We start from the raw sequence: 24575 nt of genomic DNA, 5'->3' as shown, positions 1-24575 counted from the left end.
TTAATTCCCCTCAAATCAATTGTCAATTAAACGGCTTTCAATTAATTCCCCTCGAATCAATCGTCAATTAAACAACTTTCAATTAATTCCTCTCGAATCGATCGTCAATTAAACGACTTTCAAGTAATTCTCCTCGAATCAATCGTCAATTAAAAAATTTCGATTAAATTCGTTTCAATCAATTGTAAATTAAACGATATTGAATTGAATCTTCCCATATCAATTGTCAATTAAATGGTTTTTAATTACTTTGAACTTTTTTAATTATTTAATGAAAAATATTTAATTGATAATATGACCATCCCTGCGTGCACTGAACCAAAAATGTACGTAAATACAATAAAAAATTCATTAAAATTTGTTCAATGAACAATTTTATTCTCATAATAATTTAGGTTTTATAAAAGGATGAATATGAATTATAAAACTATTAGAATTCATTGTAACAATGAATATGTACATTGACACAATTAAATATTACCCTAAAAACGTTTCCCCTTAAAACATTCTTTTTAATACATATAATGAATTCTATTATTGATCTAATGTACAAACTTTATTAACTAATGAAACAATGCGTTAATATGATGAATGCATTTTATCATTTCTAATCATAAAATTTTATGGTACACATCTAATGAACGAGTTTATTGAATCTAATGAATACGTTCATTGGAAGAACGATTTTTTTCAGTGTAATGTATAATGAATGCATTATCCAATTTATTTCGCGTTAAAAATATTACAACTACAAACTTATACATAAACTTAGTACGTAATCCATAGACGTTGTTCAAGACTCGAGATGGTCTTAAGCTAGTGCTTAAACCAATCAAAGAGCCGTATTAGCATTTTAAGACATTGCTTGAGATTAAGATCGGACTATGGATTCCGGCCCTAGATTACTAAATTATATAAAATATAAACATTAAATTATAAATGGTGGTTCTCCGTTAATTGCAGCTGACACTTTTTCGTTCATCAAGATCGACACGTGATCACCTTCAATATAATGTACTTTCATCACATTTTGAGTTACCTTAAATATAATTACATATATCATTAACTAAAAGTTTTATTAAATTTAATTCATTCTGTCTAGATTAACACAAATTTGTTAAAAATACCTTGTGTAAACAATAATTCTCTTCGATCGATGGCATATTCAACGGATGTGTAGATTTTAGCAACATTATGGAAGATTTAATAGGTGGCAAAGTGGAAGGATCGTATTGTTGAATAGCTACTGAATTTTTGTAAACTGTTACACACAGCGTTTTTAAATTTGTAGGTGAGAGTAACGTGTTCATAGCTAAGAAATGTTTGGCGAAAATATTATATCTTTCATCCCAAGTCTCACATTTCTTAAGTTCCATTAGAATCTACCAAATTTACATTTCGTTTTTATATATAAGACCATAGGAAAATAATTGATATTGCATAAAAAAAAACAGAATTATGTTACAAATGTACTGTAAATTAATTTAATTTAAGTCCAAGAAGAAAATTATACCTTTTCACTATTTCCTAATGAATAAAGTTTCATAATATGAGTTAGAACATAAATCTGAAGATTCGTATCGTTAGAACATATAAAATGTTTTACATCAAAATGTTTGTACATCGTTCGTATTTGTTCAGGAGCACCGTCAATGAGAACCAGTCGGCCTTTAAATTTCATAACTTCCAACCTTCTCGTTAATTCGATTGCGATAATAGATCCAAAAGAGTATCCTACCATTATAAATTCTTTTCCATCTTTTAGTTTTGGTAATATGTGCTGTAAAAATATTCAAAATGTTCGAATTTCATTTTCCTTAAATAAAAATGAACCTCCGTCAACATAACATAAATTACTAATATAAATGCGTACATTTATGAGATTATCAGTCATCTGTGATATTATATTTGCAGTAGCATCAATATTATTTGCGTTATAATGCAAACACGTCGTTGAGAATATAATTCTTGGTGCTAAATGTTTAAATACAGTTCCACATCCATCGATACCTGGTATGAAAAATACTTCGCTAGTAGTTTTCTGTTTTTTTGTAGACAGATCGGAATAGGTATGAGGAATGAAATCTTCATCTTTTACAACAGCAATTAGAGAGCTTAAATCGTCTAGCTTTTCTGTGTCATGTTTCTTTTCATCATGCACATTATCACTGACATTTGCATCGGACATTTTAGTAAGTTTCGCAAAAGTGAGGTTTCGTATCTCTTGTGTTGACAAGAAAATATCAAATTCTCGTTCCAGAGTTTGCTGGATCTCTATGGCCATCATGGAATCCATTCCGAGATCGGCCAGAGATGAATTTTGACTTAAAACTTTCATGATACTTATGTCTGTAATATGAAATAAATGATTATAACTTATACTATGGTATATTATTCATAAATCAGTTAATTAAATAGTATAATAAGTATATATATACATACATAAGATAAGATACAAAGATCCGTACCTAAAATATTTGCGACAGTTTCTATCAAACTGCCACGTCCAGAAGAGCCTACTTTCTTTTCAGCTACAACTATGCTACTCACAATCGGCCGGTTTTGAAGTAAAAACTTATCAAGCTCGTCGAGACAGCAGGATACCTTCTGTTGTAAGGTGCCACAGATAATCACTTCCTTATTGTCTTCCTGCATGTCAGCGACGAGACCTACGTCACCTACAATTCCCCACTGAATCGCCAATCCAGGTAACCCTTCCTTCACCCTCTTTTCGCAAATTCTCTCCATGATGGAGTTGGCCATGCCATAATTAGTCTGTCCAGCGTTTCCTCTGCCGCAAACAATGGAAGAAAACACTACAAAATGCCGCAATTTATGGCAAAGTTTTCTAGAAAGTTTGTCCAACATTTGCGTTGCTCGAGCTTTTGATTGAAAAGATTCGGTAAATGTCTCTGCGGTTTGATTCTTGAGGACGGTGTCGTTCAGTATTACACCAAGATTGAATATCGCGTCTACGGGTGCTTCTTTTTCCGCAATCCGTAAGAGATATTCGCAGTCTTTGGCGTTAGCACCATCGATATTTTTGATGATTAGAACGTTTACATCATACGACTTCCACAGTTGAACTTTCATGCGTTGGTAACCGTTTTTTATTCCATTTCGCGAAACTAGAACAACGTTTCTAGCACCACGAAGTATAAGCCAGTCTGTTAACTCTAATCCAAATCCACCCAGACCTCCTAGTATAATGTAACTTCTATCTCTGAGACAATAATAGCGACGGTACGCGAGAATGTGCTTATCTAAAGGTCCATTCTTTTCATGGATATTTATAATTATCTATAAAAGAATTATGTATTAAGAATGTATATTATGCGTGATATAATTATTATTTATATAAACCATTTAGAAAATTGAATAATTCTGTTTGTTACCATTAATCAGTACAGGTATACCTTTCCTATATGTTTTCCACTCGCCATATATCTAAAAGCTTCTTCGATATCTGTTTTTGGAAAAATTTTTACTTGAATTGGTCTGATTGTTCCACTTTCAAGACCATCAGCTACCATTTTGCACAATAGCGACTTATACTTGTGATCATCAGTGATTATATTCTCCAATATAATTCCATAAAAACTGATACCTTTCTGAAACGCAGACATACCTAAGGGATTATTAGAAACAAGATCAAATTTGCCAATCTCTAAGAATCGTCCATTTTGAGCTAAACACCGAACGGAGGCGATTAATTTTTCTTCCGCCAATGAATTTAACACGATGTCAACTCCGCGACCTTTCGTTTGCTGCATTATCATTTGTTCAAAACTAGTATCTCGAGAATTTCCAATATGTTTATCCGAAATAGTCGGAAACATTTTTCTAATAAAAGCCCGTTTATCACTCGTGCCCACGGTAGTAAACACCTCGCATCCCTTTTGGAGAGAGAGATGAATAGCTGCTTGTCCAACGCCTCCAGTACCAGAATGTATAAGTATTTTATCGCCTTTTTTCATTTTTCCGTAAATGTATAAGGCTAAGTAAACAGTGCTGTAAACCACTGGGATTGTCGCTGCTTCTTCAAACGTCCACGAATTAGGTATTTTCCAACACAGATATTTATCTTTTATAACGACGTTTCCTATAGAACTAGAAAGAATACGTTTTATTTATTGTCGGCTCTGTTGGTATTACACAATATAGAAATTATATGATCGTTCTTGTTATTTACTTAGTATTAGAAATTCCCATTACACGTTGTCCATTACAATCCAATCCTACGTATTCTATTCCAAGAGGAAACTGAAGGAAACGTCCTTGCGAAATCACATCATAAGATGTTAATTTACCAGTTGCGAGCATTACATCTTTAAAATTCAAGGATGAATAAACAACGTGCACCAAATCTTTAGGACGAAACTCAATTGATCGATTATTCTCTATCCAACAAAATGTACTTAAGTCTCCACCAATCTATAAAAAGAGAACAATTTTATATCATATTATAAAACATGTGAAACAAAATGTTAAATCCCTAAAAAAACCTTTTTAAAAAAAGGAAAAATATACGTCAAGTGCATAAACAAGATATTGAATACATTCTTCTTAATAAAAGACGGGTATGAATTAAGTGTAATTAGCTAAGTATTTCATTATGCAAGACACATAAGATAGACTGAAAATGACTAAAATTGTCAATATATTAATATAAAATTGCCAATAGCTTATAGTAAAGAAAAAACTTGACGTGCTCGAGTAGCATTAATTGTACTTTTGTGAATATATTATTTCAACGTAGTATTATATTATAATATTGGCAATTTTATATTAATATATTGACAATTTTAGTCATTTTCAGTCTATCTTATGTGTCTTGCATAATGAAATACTTGGCTAATTTAATTCATCTATTTTTTTATTAAAAAGAATGTATTCAATATCTTTTTTATGCACTTGGTGTATATTTTTTCTTTTTTAAAAGATTTTTTTAGGGATTTAACTGCTTTTTGTAAATTTTTGAAAATGTAATAATGTAGAATTTAAATCTTCTAAAAATGAATACAGATTATTTCTAAAATTGTTATTTTATAAATTTGTATTTATTTAATATTGAGTCATATTGTATTGATTTAACCCATTTATTAATAATTCAACTGTTTAAATTTGTTCTAAGAAAAATATATATGCGCTTTTAGCATTTCGAGGCAACTTACTACCTTGATCAAAAAGTTCCCGGAATTACCACCAGGTGATGCTCTGAGTCAGTTAATTTGAGTTCTGTTTTTTTAGTTAGGTTGCCACATCTATCATTGACACCAAATTTTATCGCCATAGCTTGACATTTGTAAAAGTTACGCCGTCTTGAGTACATCTACCTCTGCACGTGTTTTCGATTTTTTACAGTTTTAAAAATGGAGTTGAATTTGCAACAACAAGTTTGTATTAAATTTTTTGACCAAGAACAAAACGAATACCATCCAACAGCCATCGAATTCATCCGATATGGCTCCCCGCGATTTTTTTCTGTTCGATCGAGTCAAAAAACCACTACTAAGAGGTAATGGAAAAATCGAAGACGGCTTTGATGGCTATACCGACAATAAAGTTCCAGAAATGTTTCGAGAGCTGGATCAAGCGCTGACATAAGTGCGTTGCAATCGATGGGGAGTACTTTGAAGGGGACAATATCACTTTTGATGAATAAACTTGTATTTTGAATTTTCTGAATGAATTCCGGGAACTTTTTGATCAAGATAGTATGTATTTCAACTTTTAAATCATTTACGGATGTCTATTTTGTACCTTTAACTCGCAATAAATTTGTATAATGTCCTTCGTTTATATTTCTACCATGAAGAAGAATTGCACTGTTAACTTTATAAATATTATCACTAATATAAATTTTTGATGAGAGTATGGATTTAAAATTAAGATTTGTAATCTTTCTCTCGCATTTTCTCATTCTCTCCTTGTTCTCACTTTCTCTCTTTTATACTCTTGTTTTCCCACAATCTTTCTCTTTTGCGCTCTCTCTCTCTCTCTCTCTCTCTCTCTCTCTCTCTCTCTCTCTCTCTCTCTCTCTCTCTCTCTCTCCTGTTTGTCTCATGTACATAAATTACATCCGTATTCGCACTAAGGTTCAATGTCGTTGCTAATTTGATTTTAATTTTATATTAAAATTAAAATTGTATGAAGGTATGTTAAAATTAGGTACGGTAAATATTAACAATAATGGAAGCAGCTCCGATGTCCTTGACATATGTTGTCAAGGTCATGATTCTGAGTAACTTCCAACAAGTTTTAGCCGTCGCTCGTCCTTCATTAAAAAGTTACTAACAAAAAAAAGTTTAAAAAAGTACCGGATTTGAGCGAAGGAATCAAAACAAGTAGGTATTTCTTAGTATGTATTTCCAAATAACAATAATAATTGACATATGTTGTCAAAGCCATGACCCTGAAAGACCTCCAAAAGGTTTTAGGTGGCTTTCACCCTCGACTCTCATCTCCCCTCCCTTCCTGTAAAGGAGCGCACAACATTCACCCTCGACTCTCACCCCTCTCCCCTCCTGTAAAGGAGCGTACGATTTTTATCTCCGACGCTCACCCTCCCCTCCCCCTTACAAAGGGACGCACGACTCCTAAATAGGAGGGGATGAGAGTCGGGGATGAGAGTCTGGGGTGAGAGTCGTACGACACTTTGCAGAGGGGAAGGGACACACGACTTTCACCCTCGACTCTCACCACCTTTTGCAAAGGAGCTCATGACTCTCACTCCCCTTCCCCCTACAAAGACATGACTCCCAAACAGGGGGAAGGATGAGAGTCGGGAGTGAGAGTCGCGCACCCTTTTGCAGGGAGGAGGGGGGGTGAGAGTCGGGGTTGAAAATTGTTCGCCCCTTTGCACGGGGGCAAGAGGGGTGAGAGTCGTGCGTCCCTTCGAAGGGGGAGGGTGGATGAGAATCGTGCGCCCTTTTGCGAGGGGGGGAGGGAAAGTGAGAATCGAGGGTGAAAGTCGTCTAAAACATGCTGGAGATCTTTCAGGGTCATAACCTTGACGATATATGTCAACGTCGCGGTCGTCGGAGTGACGTCGCCTACAATGCACGACTATCAAACATATTTTAAAGCAGGAAATTTTCATATTATATAGTTGAACTTTTTTTGTTAATAACTTTTTAATGAAGGACGAGCGACGGCTAAAACTTGTTGGAGGTTACTCAGAATCATGACCTTGACAACATATGTCAAGGTCAAGGGCATGTTTCCAGAAAGTCGGAGCTGCTTTCGTTGTCAACATTTACCAAAAGCTTTGTAAACAGCAGCTTTATGGACAGCTTTATATATATGTGTCACACGTACGACTGAAAAATTTGAAGAGCTGAAATGGTCCCTTTGGGACACGATTTCCAGATCTCGGTATGGGCTACATCAATTTTATTCGGACTGGTCGCAATCGAAAGATATCGACGACATTATATAATAAAAATGTTTTTAGATTATTGATTGCGGTTTTAGTTTCTGCGTAATTTTAATCTAAAGTTTGTTGATGTCATAAACTCCAGATAAAGCTAGTGATAGCGTCGCGAATTTGGCAATGGCACGAACATATACGATGTTCAATGTCATGAACATAATGATGTTCACACGTCAAGCGGTTAAGCGACCCGTCAAGCGACCCGTTTTATATTTTTATGCATTTGGCGTCGTGACGCTACCGCGTCGCTAAATTAATAAATCTGGATATTATTCGAAAGATTAAATACGTAACATTTATCATATATTTAATAATGATATGCTTTGAAAAGATTTATACCGTTTGGCAGACATAAGCGGTTGGTACAAGTTTCGCTTCTGGTCGTTGTAGTTTTAAATATTTGTACGATCCCCAGGTTTTATTAGATCGCAATACATTAATGGTCATATCTTTTTCTAATTGTTGTATGTAGAAAGGATCTTGAAGAGAGAATTTAGGGGCCTCCTCATCTTGAATAAGAACACCTCTAACATATTCTCCGCCTGACTCTTTTCTTAAGCAGTTTACAAAACCTAACAAACCACATTCAAAATCTCCCTCTCCGACAATTATAATTCTACTATTTTTATCGAAGTTATTTTTATCACTCACAAGTAGCTTTAGATTTTCCAACCAATTAAAATTATCATTGTTTATGTAGACGATAGTCCTTTTTTCTATCGAAACTTTCTTTTTCAGAAGCACAATCATTTCTTTATCAGTACGTTTTTCGAGAATAACGTTTAATTCGTATCGCTGCAAATATTGTTTATAATCAGTTATGCAACATTTCTCACGCGTTAGCAGATAACCACCCTCTCTTAAAAAGGGCAACAATCGCTCTAATGATGTTTGTTTGGTCAAAAGATTAAAGCCAGCAATTATTAAGGCTTTATCATTTGTCGATAGATTTTTGTAATCTTCGATTGAAATGTTTTGCGATAAGTCTGCTGGATTAAAACGATTCGGCGATGTTAATAGAATGACATTCGTTTGTATCAATGGAATATCATCAAATGCCTCAAGCAGCAACGAAGATGAGAGATTTTTTAATTCGACATCATCCACATCTTCCACTTGTTCAATGGCTTTTACATTGCTAACTTGATGATCTTCCAAAATGAGTTGGGCTGATATCCGAATCGTTTTGTTTAAAGAAATCTTAGCACGATCACAATGAGCTACAAACGTATATTCCTCGATAACTGCATCTTGAGCTAATTTCCGGCGAGAAATCTGCGTAGTTTTAAGACCTTGAATTTCTATTCCTCCAGCTTTAATCGTGTTTATCTCTTTATATATTCGTATCGGTAATTCTGTAATAGGATGCTTTATGTTAGAGGGAGATTTTTTTACATGATATTTATATATTGAACAAATAATTCTTAGTAATTGATGAATAGTTACGTTTATCCATTTCTATTATATCTTTTACGCCATTTGTGTAGTCTTGTAGCTTTCTAGCGTGAAGCATGGGATTGATAATTAATTTTTGGATACTCGTAGGAACATACAAATCCCTAGTATCGTATCCAATAATTTGCATCTGTAACATAATATCCATAAATGTTACCCAATTATTTCTCCAAATGATGTGTCCTTGATTTCCTGAAATAGAGGCACTCATTAATCCACGGAACCAGCCGCTGTATTGGTAACCGCGCAATTTGAACTCTTTGTAGATATCTCGTGCTGTCATGTGTTCTTCTTCATTATTCTGCAGTAATAGATCTGTCGTAATCATTTCTTGTTCTGGATTCAACATCTCGTATACTGTACCTGTCACGACAACACTATCTCCTTCGGTTATTTCAAACTTTCCATCTGTAATATTTTTATATATTCGGTTATATGCATTCTTATGATTATGTTACTTTAAATTTAGTTAATACCTTTCTGTATCGCAATTTTCAATTTTACAGTATTTTTCGATAAATGAGTAGCACGAACGAAATTTACATCTCGGAAAGTTATTGGTATTGTTGTATGCATTTGTCCTTTTATCATTCCAATAGTTTGCCAAACAAGTACAAGGTATCCTGTCGCAGGTAGCAAGTTTCTTCCGTCGATTACATGACCACTCATATAATCATAATCTTGATCGTTGAGTGAAATGTCGACATATCTTTCTCTGGATTTTATGGATTTTTGTGTTGTATAGCATGGAATAAACCAATCCTGGGAATGGTCCCATCTAATGAGACATTAACAGAATTGGGTAAGTTAACTTTTTTTTTAACTAAGTTAAGTTAAAGTTAATAGCCTTGAATTTAACTTAATTAAAATACAAGTTAATCCATAATGAAATTAATTGAATTAAAAGTTAAATTAATAAAAAAAAATAATTGAAAAGTTAAAAGTTAAATTTGGTCCGAACGAACAACCAAAAACAAAGAAAAAGAAAAAGTTTGACCATTTTACATGATATTTCGTATTTTTCCTTTCTCACTTCATATTTATTAAAGACTCTGGTTATTTTTGTTCACAAGTAACGATTATACAATATAAAATTACTAAATTATACACTCATTATACTCTAGCATTGTGTCTGAGAATTGACTTCAAATTAAAAGTTAATAGTTACTGATAAAATGTAACTAAATTAAGTTAAAAAGTTAAAAGTCTAAAATGTAATTAAGTTAAGTTAAAATTAATTAACTTTTTAACTTTTTAACTTAACTTTTATCTTTTTAACTTAGCACTACCCAACCCTAGATATTAAATTGAGATGGATTATTCGTTATAAAGCTACACATACAGAGTGTATCTGAAATAACGTACACTAATCATATAGTACTATTTCTAATAAAAAACTAACAAGTCGAAAAGTCCTTTACCATTTTGCAATTTTTGCAATAGTTAACAAGATATTAATTACTAAATATCGCTGAATAATTTTTTATTCAAATACTATCAACTTTAGAAAAACTTAAACAGACAAAAATCGTTTATTTTCTTCTCATAGAATTCTAAGAATTTTTTCAGAATTTTTTAGTACTGCATTTTTTATTTTTACCAACATGAGAAAATACGGTATTAAAAAATTCTGAAAAAATTCTCAGAACTTTATGAGAAGAAAATAAACAATTTTTGTCTTTCGCTGTTTTTTTGTAAAGTTGATAGTATTTGAATAAAAAATTATTGAAGACCAATATTCAGCGATTTTTGGTAATTAATATCTTGTTAACTATTGCGAAAATTGCAAAATGGTAGAGGACTTTTCGGTTCAATTTTTTATTAGGAATAGCATTATATGATTAGTATACGTTATTTCAGATACACCCTGTATATATGTATATGTACACAAAATAAATATAGACCAGTAATTCCATGTCAATTCGACTATTCCCTTTATTTAAAATTGTATTTAAATAAGTGTAACTCTCGTATTGTAAAAATTTAAATTAAAACTTCTAAATTTCGATGTCATTCGAAGATTTTGAAAAACATTATTATCTAAATTATTAATCTGAAAAGTTGAGACATCAAACTTTAAAATGCTTTGCGGATTACACTGTCACCATTTTTTACGAAGTTATTCTCTCTCCTTCTTAATGATTGTCTATTTTTGGAGAACGGAAGAGGTAATATTTCAATTTTTTAGTGTAGTGTATATGCATATCTATTTGTTTATATAAATAACAATTAGATTATAGTTACGGTAATTTCTTGTACCTGATCGATGGAGAAATCATAGAAGTTCCTCTACTGACTGGATATTCCACTGGTGGATATAAATTCGCAATTTGCGGCTGTAAGCCATAGTTGTAGAGCCTTCCAATTGCATGAAAAATTACGTCTTTGTTTTGTTCAGTGCATTGAGTCAATACAATGTTTGTCACTTCTGGATGCAAAGATTTTTTCAATACGTGCTGCAGAACACCGTATGGTGCGAGTTCGATAGTAATAGCATTATTTGGAATTAGAGGCAATGTTTGTTCAAAGAGAACAGTATTTAATATACTACACGTATGATAGTTCGCCGATGATAATTTTGATGCTGAATTAACCCATTCGGTACGAGGTATGGAAGTGCTGATCCACTTTGGGCTTCGTTTCTTTGGTCGGGGGATTATTTTGTTCAAATTAAGCAAAAGTTGAGTTTTCGCGGATGCGAGATACGAACTATGATACGGTATGTTGCAATAGATCTCTTTCACATAAATGTTATTCACCTGATACAAAAATGCAATACGTACATTTGAAGGAAATTATATCTTGAATTTAACGATTCGATATTTTAATAACTATTAAGTAAATTTTTCCAATCATTTAGAAAATATAAGTCCTACTTTCAAATCTACCTGTAATTTTTTCATGAATTCTTGTATGGATGCTATAGGTCCACTAACAACGCTGTTATTCTCGCTATTGCGGCATACTATTTGAATGTCCGTTGGACATATGTTTTTAAGACAATCGTAACCGATACTGACAACTGCCATTGAACTATGAATTTCTTTTTCTTTGACACATGTCAAACCGATAAAGTATGCTGATAAAATAGTTTGTTCAGTGGTGAGACATCCATCTGCGTACGCGCATCCGAGTTCACCGCCCGAATGACTAATCATGTAATCCGGATTAATTCCTAAAGAAGTCAGGAGATCTACTAAGCCGATCTACAAACATATACAAATTTATAGCTGGGCATTGTGTATATTAAAAATTTATTACGGATGAAATAATAAGATATAATGAGATAAATTTAGTAACATGTTAGATTTAATGGAGTGAAATAACGATATGTATATATTTAAATATTTATATATATTCTTCACTAACAATATAATTAATACTGATGCATATATGTTTGAAATATAATATTTTACCTGAATGGCGATGATTCCAAGGAACGCGTTTAATGCGCTTTTGCAAACTTTTTCGTCTGTATTTGTCAAAATGTCTTTGACGCTTATATCATATGGTTTTAAAATATTGTCGCATCTTTTTATTGTTTTTACAAAAACATGAAATTTTAATAAGTTTCGACCTGATAAAGTTTTAGTTAAAAAATTTCATTTCTCTCTAAATCTCGTGGAGTATAATCTCATTCGAAGAGACTGAAAATTGAGTCAGTCTTGAAAAAAGAGTGAAAATACGACCACTCTTGCTCAAGATTTTCATTCTTTTTAAAATAAGATTTACTCTTTTGAAATGAGATTCACTCAAATAAGATTCCGAAGGAATGAATTTCATTTCAAAAGAGTAAATCTCACTATAAAAAGAGTGAAAATCTACCATTCTTGAACAACAGTGATAGTATTTTCACTCTTGTTTTCAAGACTCAATTTTCAGTCTCTTCGAGTGAGACTCCACGAAATTTAGAGAGTATTTTATCATTTAAATCCCCTTATAAATAAATTATAAAATATTAAATACATACCCATTCCTGGCCATTGTGATCCTAAAACTGAAAATACAAAGCAAACGGGTCTTTTCATGCTATTACACTTTTGAATTTCCTTTACTAAATTTTGTTGCGGAATGTTCAATACAGCGTATCCTCTCCATGGGTGACCATCTATATTGTCTGCATAGATATCATGTAGTAAACGGATATATTCTACATCTATCGGACGATTAGCAATCTATAACGATAAATTTCTTGAAATAGGAACTACGACATAATACCTATAATTATTTAAAATACACTCGTCAACAAAATTATCGCATAGATAAAATTATATCAAAATTTCACATAAATTCAAATAAGCGTAACTCCGCGAAAAATCACATTTAAGTCTTTCTTTTTTTTCATTTTCAAGGGTAAAGTTTGTACTTTACGAAGCTTTCAATGAATTTTGAATCTACCCTTACATCGAATCTATCTACCTGGCATCTTTTAAAAAATATAAACGTATTTTTTTTATTTTAAGAAATTTGCATAGTTTGATGCACTGTACGGGGTGCAGTAAATTTTTTTCGTAAATGTCATGATAACTATCATAAAGTATGGACTTTTCTTTTATAAATTTAAAAAAAAATTAAGCTTCGTACATTTTTAAGAGATTCCATGCATCAAACTTGCCTATGCATTTTATTCAATTATCGCCAGTATTAGCATTAACTACACGATGCGCACCACGGAGAGGTTGCCGGTCCAATTTTGCGTGCGTGCGTGTGTGTGTGTGTGTGGGGGGGGGAGGTGGAGGCATGTGGTGGTATATTTGTTTTTAAAATTGTGTATTTCCGCCTCGTCTTCGGATGATCTCTTGTAAACGTGCACGCATATTGATGCAAGCTCTAATTGAAGTTCGCGGAATTTCCCACCATATTCGATGCAATGCTGCTTCCAATTGCTGCAGATTTGTTGACGGTTCCTTCAGTTGACAGTATTGGGACTGTTGGGTAGTATCTCTATACATAGAGATACATGTATAAAGATACATTTTGTGTATCTAACCTGTATCTGAGGTATATTAAAATTCGAATATTTGTATCTGTATTTAGATAAAAACACAGCATCTGAATTGATTTTCAGATACATTTTTCAGATACATTTCCTCGGCAATATAGTCATAATTCCATTTTATATGTGATTGTCGATTGATTTCATTCTGCAGAAAAAAAGCAGCTTTGCTGTTGCAAAATTCTATAACATGATTGGTCTTTCCCTCACTGGATCTAAATGCAAATCAATCATATTAAAGAATTTTACAATTACACAGTTTTTTTTGCTGAACGCTTCCAGTGATCTTAGATTGTGGAATTTCTAATGCATGTAGGGTAACTCTGGCAAATACGCCGCGCTGGGATTTACGCCGCAGAAGTCAGAAAAAATAGAAGGAGTGGGGGTAATTTTCCCGTATCTACTCTGTTACATGCCTTTATGTTATATTAGTATTGTGTTATGATTTCAGCTTCTTACTGTTAATATTAATGAATTTATTGTGAGTTGAATCGATTTGTCACTGTAAGTAACGCCATCATAAATTATAATCTACATAAAATGATTAATGTAGGACGTGTAAAAGACTTAGTGGTTATTTCGTGATACATACGTGTAGTGGAATAGTAAAGCATGCGCGCGCGCGCAAAATCGGACCAGCGACCTCCCCGTAGTGCGCATCGGGTAATACTAATGCTGACGGTAATTGAATAAAATGCATAGGTAAGTTTAATACACTGTATCTCCTCGAAAAAAAATCGTACAAAGCTTAATTTTTTTAATTTGTAAGAGAAAAGTCCATATTTTACGATAATTATCATGACATTTACGAAAAAGATTTACTCCACCCTGTAGAGTGTGTCAAACTATGCAAATTTCTTAAAAAAACGCGTCCTTATTTTTTAAAAGATGCCAGGTAGACACAAGAGTAGATTCAAAATCCATTAAAAGTTTCGTAAAATACAGACTTTACCCTTGAAAATGAAAAAAAAACTTTTAAATGCGACCATTTTTCGCGGAGTTACACTTATTTGAATTTATGCGAAATTTAGATGTAAATTTATCTATGCGATAATTTTGTTGACGAGTGTAATATTGAAAAAGCAAATATCTACTAACATCATTTATAAACAATTTTACTGATTCTTCAGTACGTCCAGATAATATTACAAGTCTAGGCAATTCATCATTCGATTTTCCATTATTAACTTTCTGTTTAAGATTCCACTTTAATAACATATGAGCGTTCGATCCTCCAAAACCGTAACAATTGATTCCTACATAACCGTTTTTGAGTGGCATTTGTTCTTGTATGACTCGAATGTTTCCATTTAATAAGGCATCTATATCTTTCCTTGGCGATGTATAATGGATATTTGGTGGAACAAAACCGGTTTCGAATGCTATTATTACCTACAATAATTAATCCTTAATACGCACCTTAGTTTTGGGCACCCTTAACTATGTTCGGTCATTCGTGTTCTGAATTAATTTTCATCACTTTTACCAGTATATAAAAATTATTAAACGATTTTTACGTATATTTTGACATCTTTAAAATGTATTTGTGTACAGTTGTATATTCATAACAAATTGTGGATAAATTATTATAATTAAATATACTTAACAAAATGAGAAAAGTGCACTATTTCATATAAAAATGTAAAACTTTGAAACAAAAATGTTTAAAGGAAAAATATGGTTCAATATAATCTTAAAATTTACATTCCAAACTACAAGAAAAAAAATAGTTCAAGTGTCAGCTGTCCAAAAAATTTGGTTATTGAGTAAACTGAAAATAATGTTTTTTTTAATATGCATGAATAGCTATAAATTGAAGATATATTGCATTTACATTTTAAACAATGCATTTTATTATTGCTATTGTGTTAAAAAAACTTATAATTTATTAGAAAAATGTTCTTTATAACATTACAGACAACAAATATATAATATTACTGACATCATTTAGCATAAAGATGCCAAAAATCGTGTTTATTAAAGGCTAATATATTGTTCTAGAGTTAAATTCTTTTTTTAATAATTCGCGAAATATTCCTGCAATACCGAGAATTAGTTGAAAATAAAGAAAAAAATAAAAATTTTTTGTTACAAAAAATGTATATCCTGTACACACATTGGGTCATTTGTGACCCAAAGGTGAACTTCGAAGTTATGCCAGGTAAAGGATACGCATGAATTGAAGCCGGCAACGCATAAAACTTGTGTTTTCTAGATGCCAAACTTTTTTTAGGAATAGAAAAGAGACTGGTATTTGACTATCAGATGCTCTTAGTATTTCAAAGAAAAGAAATGCACAGAACACGAATGACCTAAAGATGTGTATTAATTGGGTATAACAGTTTCAAGATGTAATTTGAATTAATTTATTAAATATTGACTAGCCATATAGTAAAGATGTTATTATGTTAGTTTCAGCCAATATCGAATTTAATAAAAGATTTTTGCAATATTTTCATAAACATCTTTGTGTTCGAGTGTCTTGAATTATCGAATTTTTTAAAAATAACATTTCTTATGTTTATGTGCATATGTGTATATATGTGTGGCTGTGCAGAAAATAAAAGCAAATTTTATAATAATTAAAGCCGGAAACTGTATATATACATATTTTACCTTAGCGATCTGAGTTAAACCACTCGCAGCTTCGGCATGACCAACGTTGGATTTTACTGAGCCAATCATTAATGGAGATTTTTTATTTTTACACATAACATTATAGATAGCAGTGAGTTCTTGAGGATCGCCAACTTTGGTAGCGGTACCGTGTGCTTCAACGTAATCCAAGCAAGACATCGGTATTCCGCACTCCTTGTAAAATTCCATTAATAAAGTACTTTGCATAAGCATTGATGGATATGTTATTCCTTCTTCTGTATAACCATCGCTATTTAATTTAATATACGGACATGTGGCATAAATCCTCTTTGCATTTTTTGCCTTTTGAAGGTATACTACTGCTACCGTTTCGCTACGCGTATAACCGTTTGCGGCAATATCAAATGGTCTACAGTAACCAGTGGGGGATAAAATTCCTAAAAGATATAAAATATAGTATACATATATATTTAATGTATTAACTTAATATATAATGTGTTTAATATAAAATGAATTTAATAGGAAGTTGTTTTAATATATAATCGATTAACTCAAAAATTAAATTTTATCAGTTTTATTAATGTGATAAAATAATATTCAATTTGGCAAATTGGCAAATATTTTATTTCAATGTTTCTGTCAATGTTACATAATCCGTTGACATTTACTTTTTATGAATGAAAGAAAAGTGATACTCTAAATTTCACATTATATATTAGACTAATTTCACATTATATATTAGACTAATTTTTTTTAAATAAAAATACTAAGTAATAATAATTTATAATAAAAATACCGAATCGACCGAATTGCATGTTTACAACAGGATGAGTACATAAATTTGCCGTTCCAATTATTGCGTCTTCGCATTTGCCCGACATGATACATTCATAACCAATAGCCATGGCATAAAGACTAGAACTGCATGCAGTATCGACGGTATAAGATGGTCCTTTCAGATCCAAGTAGTAGGAAATTGCATTTGCTGTTGTAGATTTACTACATCCAATGAGATTCGCACCACTTAACTAATTGCAGAACATTACGGATTACAATTTCAGCATAAATAATAAATTCAGCAATCATTTGTTACTATACTTATGTATATACAGGATGTCCCGTAAAGACCCAAACAACGCTTAAAGGGAGATTCCTGAAATTATTTTGAGACGAAAATCCTAATACTAAAATGTCGAGGCTACAACAATTTTTTGAATTATAAGCTAACTTTAAATGTTTATAATTGTTATATACATTTTACTTTATAGTCTCTATTATTTCTATAGCTTTATTATTTCTGGATTCTTTTGAACATTCTAAGATGAAAATCCTAATACAAAAATATCGAGGCTAGTTTTCGAATTACACACTATAACCAATTATAATTCAAAAATTATTATAGCCTCAACATTTTGGTATTAGAATTTTCGTCTCAAAATAATCTCAGGAATCTCCTTTTGAACATTGTTCGGGACACCCTGTATATACACATGTATATACATATATATACAATATATATATTCTATATATATATAAAGTAATACAATTGTTATATATATCAATAATCTATTTTACCTGAAAATCTTGGTATAAAAATTTTTGTTGCACTTCAATAAAAGATGTCGCTATAATAACAGCAGTATTTTTCCCTCGTAATTGCTTTGGATTTATTCCTGCATCGATAATTGCTTCATAAGAATGCTCCAATAACATTCTCGCTTCGCACGTCAGTGTGTGTGCTTGCTTGAAAGATAATCCAAAAAAATCCGCATCAAATTTTTCCATATTGTTAATTATTCCAATACGTTTTGGTAATTCCGGATTGTCTAATAAAACATAGATGTATTTATACAAATATATTCTATTTTTTGTTCATCTTTTTATACGTCATTTTAATTTTGGAATTTATATTTAATTTTAGATTTTACATTCTTTGATTAAAATTCTTTAGGTTGTTAAATAAGTTCCGAATTACGCTTTAGTTTTTTGTACAAAAACGATTTTTACATACAAATTTATTTAAAAACAATTATTCCTGAAAATAAAGACATGTTTAATAACTTTTTGCTAGCAGCCTGTGTTCGGATAGAAAAAAACTTGCAGTCGGTTCTAACTAACTAACTTTAATGAAACTCTACGGATACAAAATAGATGCGTGCACAAGCGAAGTTTACAACAGCGTACGTAATTTAAGACTAACGTAGTTCGGGGCGCGCGGCGCGCTCGCCGAGCGAGTCAGTAATGTCGGTAATCGAGTCCGCAACACGCGCGCTATCAGAGTCGCTAATGCAGCTCTCTTTGGACTCTAACAGCCTTCTAGCTGCAGGATTTAATCTTGGATGTCCATTCAGATTTCTGAGACGCAAAAAATTTAGAAGTATAGATTCTTCTTTGAATTATCACCCTAAATAAATATTTCATTAAGCAAAATAGATCGTAATCAAACGATGCAAAATCAATACTGAATGTCGGACACGAATTCAAAGACTTTGATATTTAGAGTTTAGAACAATGAATTGATTATAATGATGTTTACTTGAAATATTTGTCACCGTTTCTGAATAAATTTATATGTAAAAAGAATAATTCTCAAAACATTTTGACGACATATTAAATATGTAATTACAGTTGACACGCAAAAGGAGTGGCATATTCTGTCTACCTGCGTTAAGAAGTAACGCGTTACTTTTGTATAATATCTTTATCGGTAATTACTTAATTACTTTTTTTTCAATAACAATGTACATTTTCTTATTTGTAACGTTAATGGTAATGCAATTACATTTATGGGATGATGGTGACGAAAACAATCGTTATTTTTATCGTTTTGTCATATACATGACATGTGTCATGTATACATAAAAAGTGCATAAACGAGTTTTTTGATAATATTTTGATTAACCATAATTACACTATAGATCAAGCCTGGAACCGAGTTGCACATTTCGACCGATTTTGCCCATCGTCATCTCTATTCCTTTTGTTTCATAGCATTTAGATTACGCAGAGATATAGAACGATCAAGTTCAGAGGAACGATATTAGCTATAAAGCTGTAAATCATACAGGACACTATAGGGCTATAGGACTTTGTAACATATTGGGCAAGTTCAAGACGGCAAAGCGGTTAGGCATGCTTACCGAGCGAATGAACATGATTGATTCTTACCTGTGGATCCAACCAATCATGTTTAATTACTCGGCGAGTAGACCTACCCACTTTGTCGACTTGAATGCGTCCATTGATCGTAGAAACTGTTGCGAAGCGAATCCGTGAGCGCTCCGCTCGCTGCTATTGGTGTATTCTTTTAAATGATCCAATAGCAGCAAGCGTTCACGAATTCGCTCCGCGATAGTTGAGTCTGCTGAACGCGAACATTGCCCCGCGTTCACTGTTTACAGAGTTTTATTATTATTATTAATATTATTTGGATGTTAGAAAAGCAAAAGTAATTTTTCAAAATATATTTAAAAATATATATTTATATACATTTTATATACAAGGTGTTTCATTTTAAGTGATATGGTCGATTATCTCTCGAATCGACGATTTTATTGAAAAATTTTTCGAACGAAAATTACATGAAGGGGGACACATAATGGAAATGTGGACTTGACCTTGAGTGATCTTGTCAAAATCAGGTCAAGGTCATTAATGTTTTTTTAAATGGAAACCCCTATTTTTTATTACATATATTCTTGTAGTTTATCTCGAGAGCTTTCCAAAACACTATAATAAAGTTACTTTTCGTTAAGTACTTTCTGAGTTATGGAGCTTGAAAGTTACAATACCGCCGGCGTTATCCATGTATCTCATCTGTTAATCGGCCGGATCAGTGATCGGTCTTGTCTTATAACTTAACAAGTACTTAATGAAAAGTAACTTTATTATAGTGTTTTGGACAAGGTCACTTAAGGTCAAGTCCACATTTCCATCATGTATTCCCCTTCAAGCCATGCAACTTTCATTTAAAAAATTTTTCAATAAAATCATCGATTCGCGAGATAATCGACTACATCACTTAAAATGAAACACCCTGTATATATAGAGAAAAGTCCCTATTATGAGATAAGTGCCTAATATGAGATAGCGGCGTTTCCGCTAAATTAATAAACGCTATCTATTCCACCACGAATTTATTGCTCTTGGATTGAAAACTATTTAGTGGAAAATTCATTATTAGATCATGCCTGTAACTGTAGTAAAAAGATTTTAGAATTTGGATGTCTTCAAGTTTCGTTGAGATGTGCCTTTAAACCTTGTTTATTATTTAATAAGTGAATACTTGGTAATAAATTCTTCATATAGAGTAAGATCGTATTAATAGAAAAATACGGGATATGTTAAATTGCTTAATTATAGAAGTTAGATTTGATGGTCGTAAAACCGTAAGGCGTGGAAATCATAATATGAGATATCTCCAGAGTATCTCTAATATGAAATAATCTATGCTCCTATGTCATAGTGAAAATCATTGCTAAAGTATAAATGTTATTGTACTATAATAAAAAGGACAATCGGAATGAACATCGAGTACCTGTTTCTGTGATGTTTGGTTCCAACTACCTGAAGACAAATTCTAGGTACAATGCATCGTATAATCATTTTGCGCGCGCACTGGCTATGTTTGTTTGACTATATTTTAGAAACATTAAGTTTTTTTAATTACAATGTTAATGCTGAGTATAAGTCGATAATAAAGTACTTTGCGCTTTATTATCGACTTCTGGGGGCATCTCATATTAGGAGCACAATTTTTTGACTTTGCGATTTGCTCACTTTTTACATTTCTTTAATTTAAAAAAAATAGAATTTGAATTAAATTTTACATAACATTATCTTAAAGCTTATTAAATTCAAAATGACCTATTATTTTTTTAAATTCTGCCCATTCTGGATTTCTAGTATTTACCCAAAATGAACTCGGTATTTCATAATAGGGGCCTTTCCTCTATATTTATATATATTATGTACTTATACATATATATATTTATATATATATTTATATATACATTTATATATATTTAAAAATATTTAATATTTAAAATATTTTTTAAATCAATTAAAATTTTTTTGAAATTAAGATTTTTTTTCAATGTACACACTTAGTTAACATGCTTATTTTATTTTGAAGTGTTACTTTTGATTTTCTAACATCTAAATATTAATAATAATAATAATAAACAGCGGGACAATATGTTTCAAAATCCTCAGTGCGCAGTCTAACGGCCATGCCATGGCACACAAAAAAACTTAAGGGAATCCTAAATCGAAGCTTGAACTCCGACAAAGTCACTAGATGTCGCTATTTTTCCAGCGCATCGACATGTCTTTATATACTACCACATCAATATCTCATGCAACCTATGATACATTCAGTCGCACATTCATGTTAATTTTCGTATAACAAATTCGTGGCGATAAAGCGTCTAAGTCTAATTCTAAGAACTCGACATTATTTGTTCATGTGTAAACTACGTGTTTGTGGATAACTATTTCGTAAGTACAGGTTGCAAAACTTTCGTATCAAGCAAATGTTGTCACGACTTGACAGCTTGAGAAGCCATGTTACACTAATAATATAAATAATGGTAAAAAATATATCAATTTCGAAATTTTTGGTCATTCTCGGCATAAATTCCGCCTCACAAATATATATTAATGCGTATACTTTAATCCTGGAAAAGGATTTTCGAATCTATGAAAGAGAAAAAAAGTATTTGTTATACAAAAATTATATGCTTTAGTCGGTAATACAGACGTCTTTAGGATCCCCTTAAGTCAGTAAGGAAATCAACATGTTGGATTGGCTACTGCTTACGTTGTAGCCTTACGGACTCTACTGTGATTGGTCAATTCACTTGCTGCTTATGTTTTGTTGCTTAAATTTTTTTGTGTGCCCCTTAAATGTTATGAAACAAAAGGAGTAGGGATGACGGTAGGTAAAATCGTTCGAAATGTGCAACCCGGTTCCGGGCCTGCTGTAGATTTTGAACTGGATTAATTAGCGACATAAACAACTGAATGTCTCTATAAAAAAAATCATTAAAAATTTGGAGAAAAAGTAAAGAAATTTGTTTCCTAAAGTTTTTATTACACGCTCGTAGAATCTGCTAAGCAATAACAAATTAAAATACAAAGTCTATTAAACGAGCAATGTTAAGATGACCGATAAAGAAAAACATGTTTTATTATTCTACAATGGCATTTTTACAGAATGTTTCGAGCTTTACTTAGCCTTTCCCAGCTGTGTATAAATTCAATTAACTTTCTATATTTTAATAAAATATCGCAATAATTATGAGAACTTCATCTCACTTTCTGTTACAACTTTACATTTTGTTTTGTGAATACACCATAAAGCTCCTTAATTAACAGTCATGAAGTCAAAGTATGTCAATGAAGTCCAGTTTTTTGGAAGCCAATTCTTCGGTTACTAGCGAAAAATGATGGAGTCAATTAGCTAAAATTATCAATGTCTCAGAATTAAAAGCAATGTAGGTGTATGTACATAGTGTCCATGGATTAACGGTCAAACTGTGTCAACGTAATTAATCACATGAAACTGATTGCATGTAAATTAAAAAACAAGTAACAACCAAAAATTAATAGAATTATAACTTACAGAGACAACAAATGTAATATATTATAGACACTGTAGGTCTTTATCGCACATAAAGACAAACGAATATAGTTCTTTATCGCAACTAGAGACAAACGAATGCAACATATTATTTGTAACAACTTTCTTGAATAACGATAACAAGTTATTTTTCAAAAAAATGAACGGTAACGATAAACAGCTATTTTTATAAAGTAACTTTCCCTGCCATCTACAAATCAAGATTAAATATAAAAATATAATGTATTATTGTATGTGAAATATGAATTAATCACCTTTTTCCCACCGGCCATGATCTGCTCTAACAAGATCAATTTTATTGAACAGGTTTTCTCGTAAATGATTCATGTTATCTGAATCAGGAAATCTGCCAGCAATACCAGATATAACTATCTGCTCGCCGGAATCAATATCATTCCACGATCTACATGTTTCTTCGCTATCCATGGTTTTTATTATTTTCTCAAATAATCTAGAAAAATGTTATGCGTATTTTATATATTTATTAATATATAATTAATATATAATTTTTTTGTTCATGCTATTGATTATATCTGGTTTTGATATTCACAATATCACTATAGTATCGTTTGAGTTACAGATAAAAAATGACTGAGCTTTTTACGACAAATCACTCTTTATATAAACGTCAACTTTTACAATGCAGGATTATGATGTTACTTTTTGTCTCATCTACACTGTCGACTAAAAGTTTTAAGACCATTGATCAATTAAAGACGTGTACTGCATAAAAAATTCAAATTTATACGTTATAATATAATACATTTTTATTATTTTACTCATTGTCTTATAATGAAATGAAAAATAATATAAAATATTTTTTAAGTTTTCAAAAAATATTTTTCACAAAATTTTTTACAAGAAAAGTATTAAAAAACATGAGATACTTTTTTTAACAAAGATGCTACCTTTATTTAATTAGTTTTTTTTTTTAGTAATTTAGATAATCTAGCTACATGTTTGTTTGTTTTTTCCGAGAATGAAAGACCTTTTTATTTATTTACTAAAATCTATACAGCTCGGTTTTGATAAAGAGACTATAATTTATGTAAAAATAAAAATATTCTTTCAAGGCTCACCAGATTAAATCAAACAACACTCACAACAAGCCTTTATGAGCCAACACTAGATTTTAATGTGAAAATTAAAATTACATGGATGTACAATATAGTACAATACACAAGTATACGTTTCGACCTTTTTGGTTGAGGTCCTTTTCAATACATTAACACCCTCATTAATTGTCCCTATCTCAAATGATGATATGAGTTAAAAACAGTCAAATATTATAGACAATCTTTTGATTTACCTATGGGCTCTGCACTATCTCCCATCTTAGCAGACATTGTGATGCAAGATTTGGAGTCAGATTGCCTTAGAAAATTATCCTTGACACCTGTATTCTATGTTAGATACGTTGATGACATTGCATTAGCTATGGATAATTC

The 24575-nt window shown here is 31.6% G+C and overlaps 1 protein-coding gene across 1 annotated transcript in view; it reads right to left on the bottom strand.

Annotated features, from left to right (window-relative positions):
- Window positions 1-892: 892 nt before the first annotated feature.
- Window positions 893-24575, bottom strand: part of LOC108728441 (fatty acid synthase) — a 25850-nt gene continuing 2167 nt past the window's right edge. The window contains exons 2-20 of the mRNA XM_018456998.1: window positions 23382-23578; window positions 18060-18310; window positions 17281-17512; window positions 16503-16921; window positions 14985-15278; window positions 12861-13065; window positions 12307-12467; window positions 11779-12096; window positions 11150-11649; window positions 9367-9668; window positions 8882-9298; window positions 7775-8790; window positions 4193-4434; window positions 3417-4110; window positions 2469-3300; window positions 1874-2349; window positions 1514-1780; window positions 1128-1382; window positions 893-1039 (exon numbers count right to left, since the gene is read on the bottom strand). Coding sequence (XP_018312500.1) covers window positions 929-1039; window positions 1128-1382; window positions 1514-1780; window positions 1874-2349; window positions 2469-3300; window positions 3417-4110; window positions 4193-4434; window positions 7775-8790; window positions 8882-9298; window positions 9367-9668; window positions 11150-11649; window positions 11779-12096; window positions 12307-12467; window positions 12861-13065; window positions 14985-15278; window positions 16503-16921; window positions 17281-17512; window positions 18060-18310; window positions 23382-23553 — 7164 coding nt within the window. The 5' untranslated portion in view covers window positions 23554-23578 and the 3' untranslated portion in view covers window positions 893-928. The remainder of the gene's footprint in view (window positions 1040-1127; window positions 1383-1513; window positions 1781-1873; window positions 2350-2468; window positions 3301-3416; window positions 4111-4192; window positions 4435-7774; window positions 8791-8881; window positions 9299-9366; window positions 9669-11149; window positions 11650-11778; window positions 12097-12306; window positions 12468-12860; window positions 13066-14984; window positions 15279-16502; window positions 16922-17280; window positions 17513-18059; window positions 18311-23381; window positions 23579-24575) is intronic.

Source organism: Mycetomoellerius zeteki, unplaced genomic scaffold (genome assembly GCF_001594055.1).
Source record: "Mycetomoellerius zeteki isolate Tzet28-1 unplaced genomic scaffold, Tzet1.0 scaffold619, whole genome shotgun sequence".
Taxonomy (NCBI): domain Eukaryota; kingdom Metazoa; phylum Arthropoda; class Insecta; order Hymenoptera; family Formicidae; genus Mycetomoellerius; species Mycetomoellerius zeteki.
Note: the sequence above shows the minus strand (reverse complement) of the source record. Positions and strands in the feature narration are given on the sequence as shown.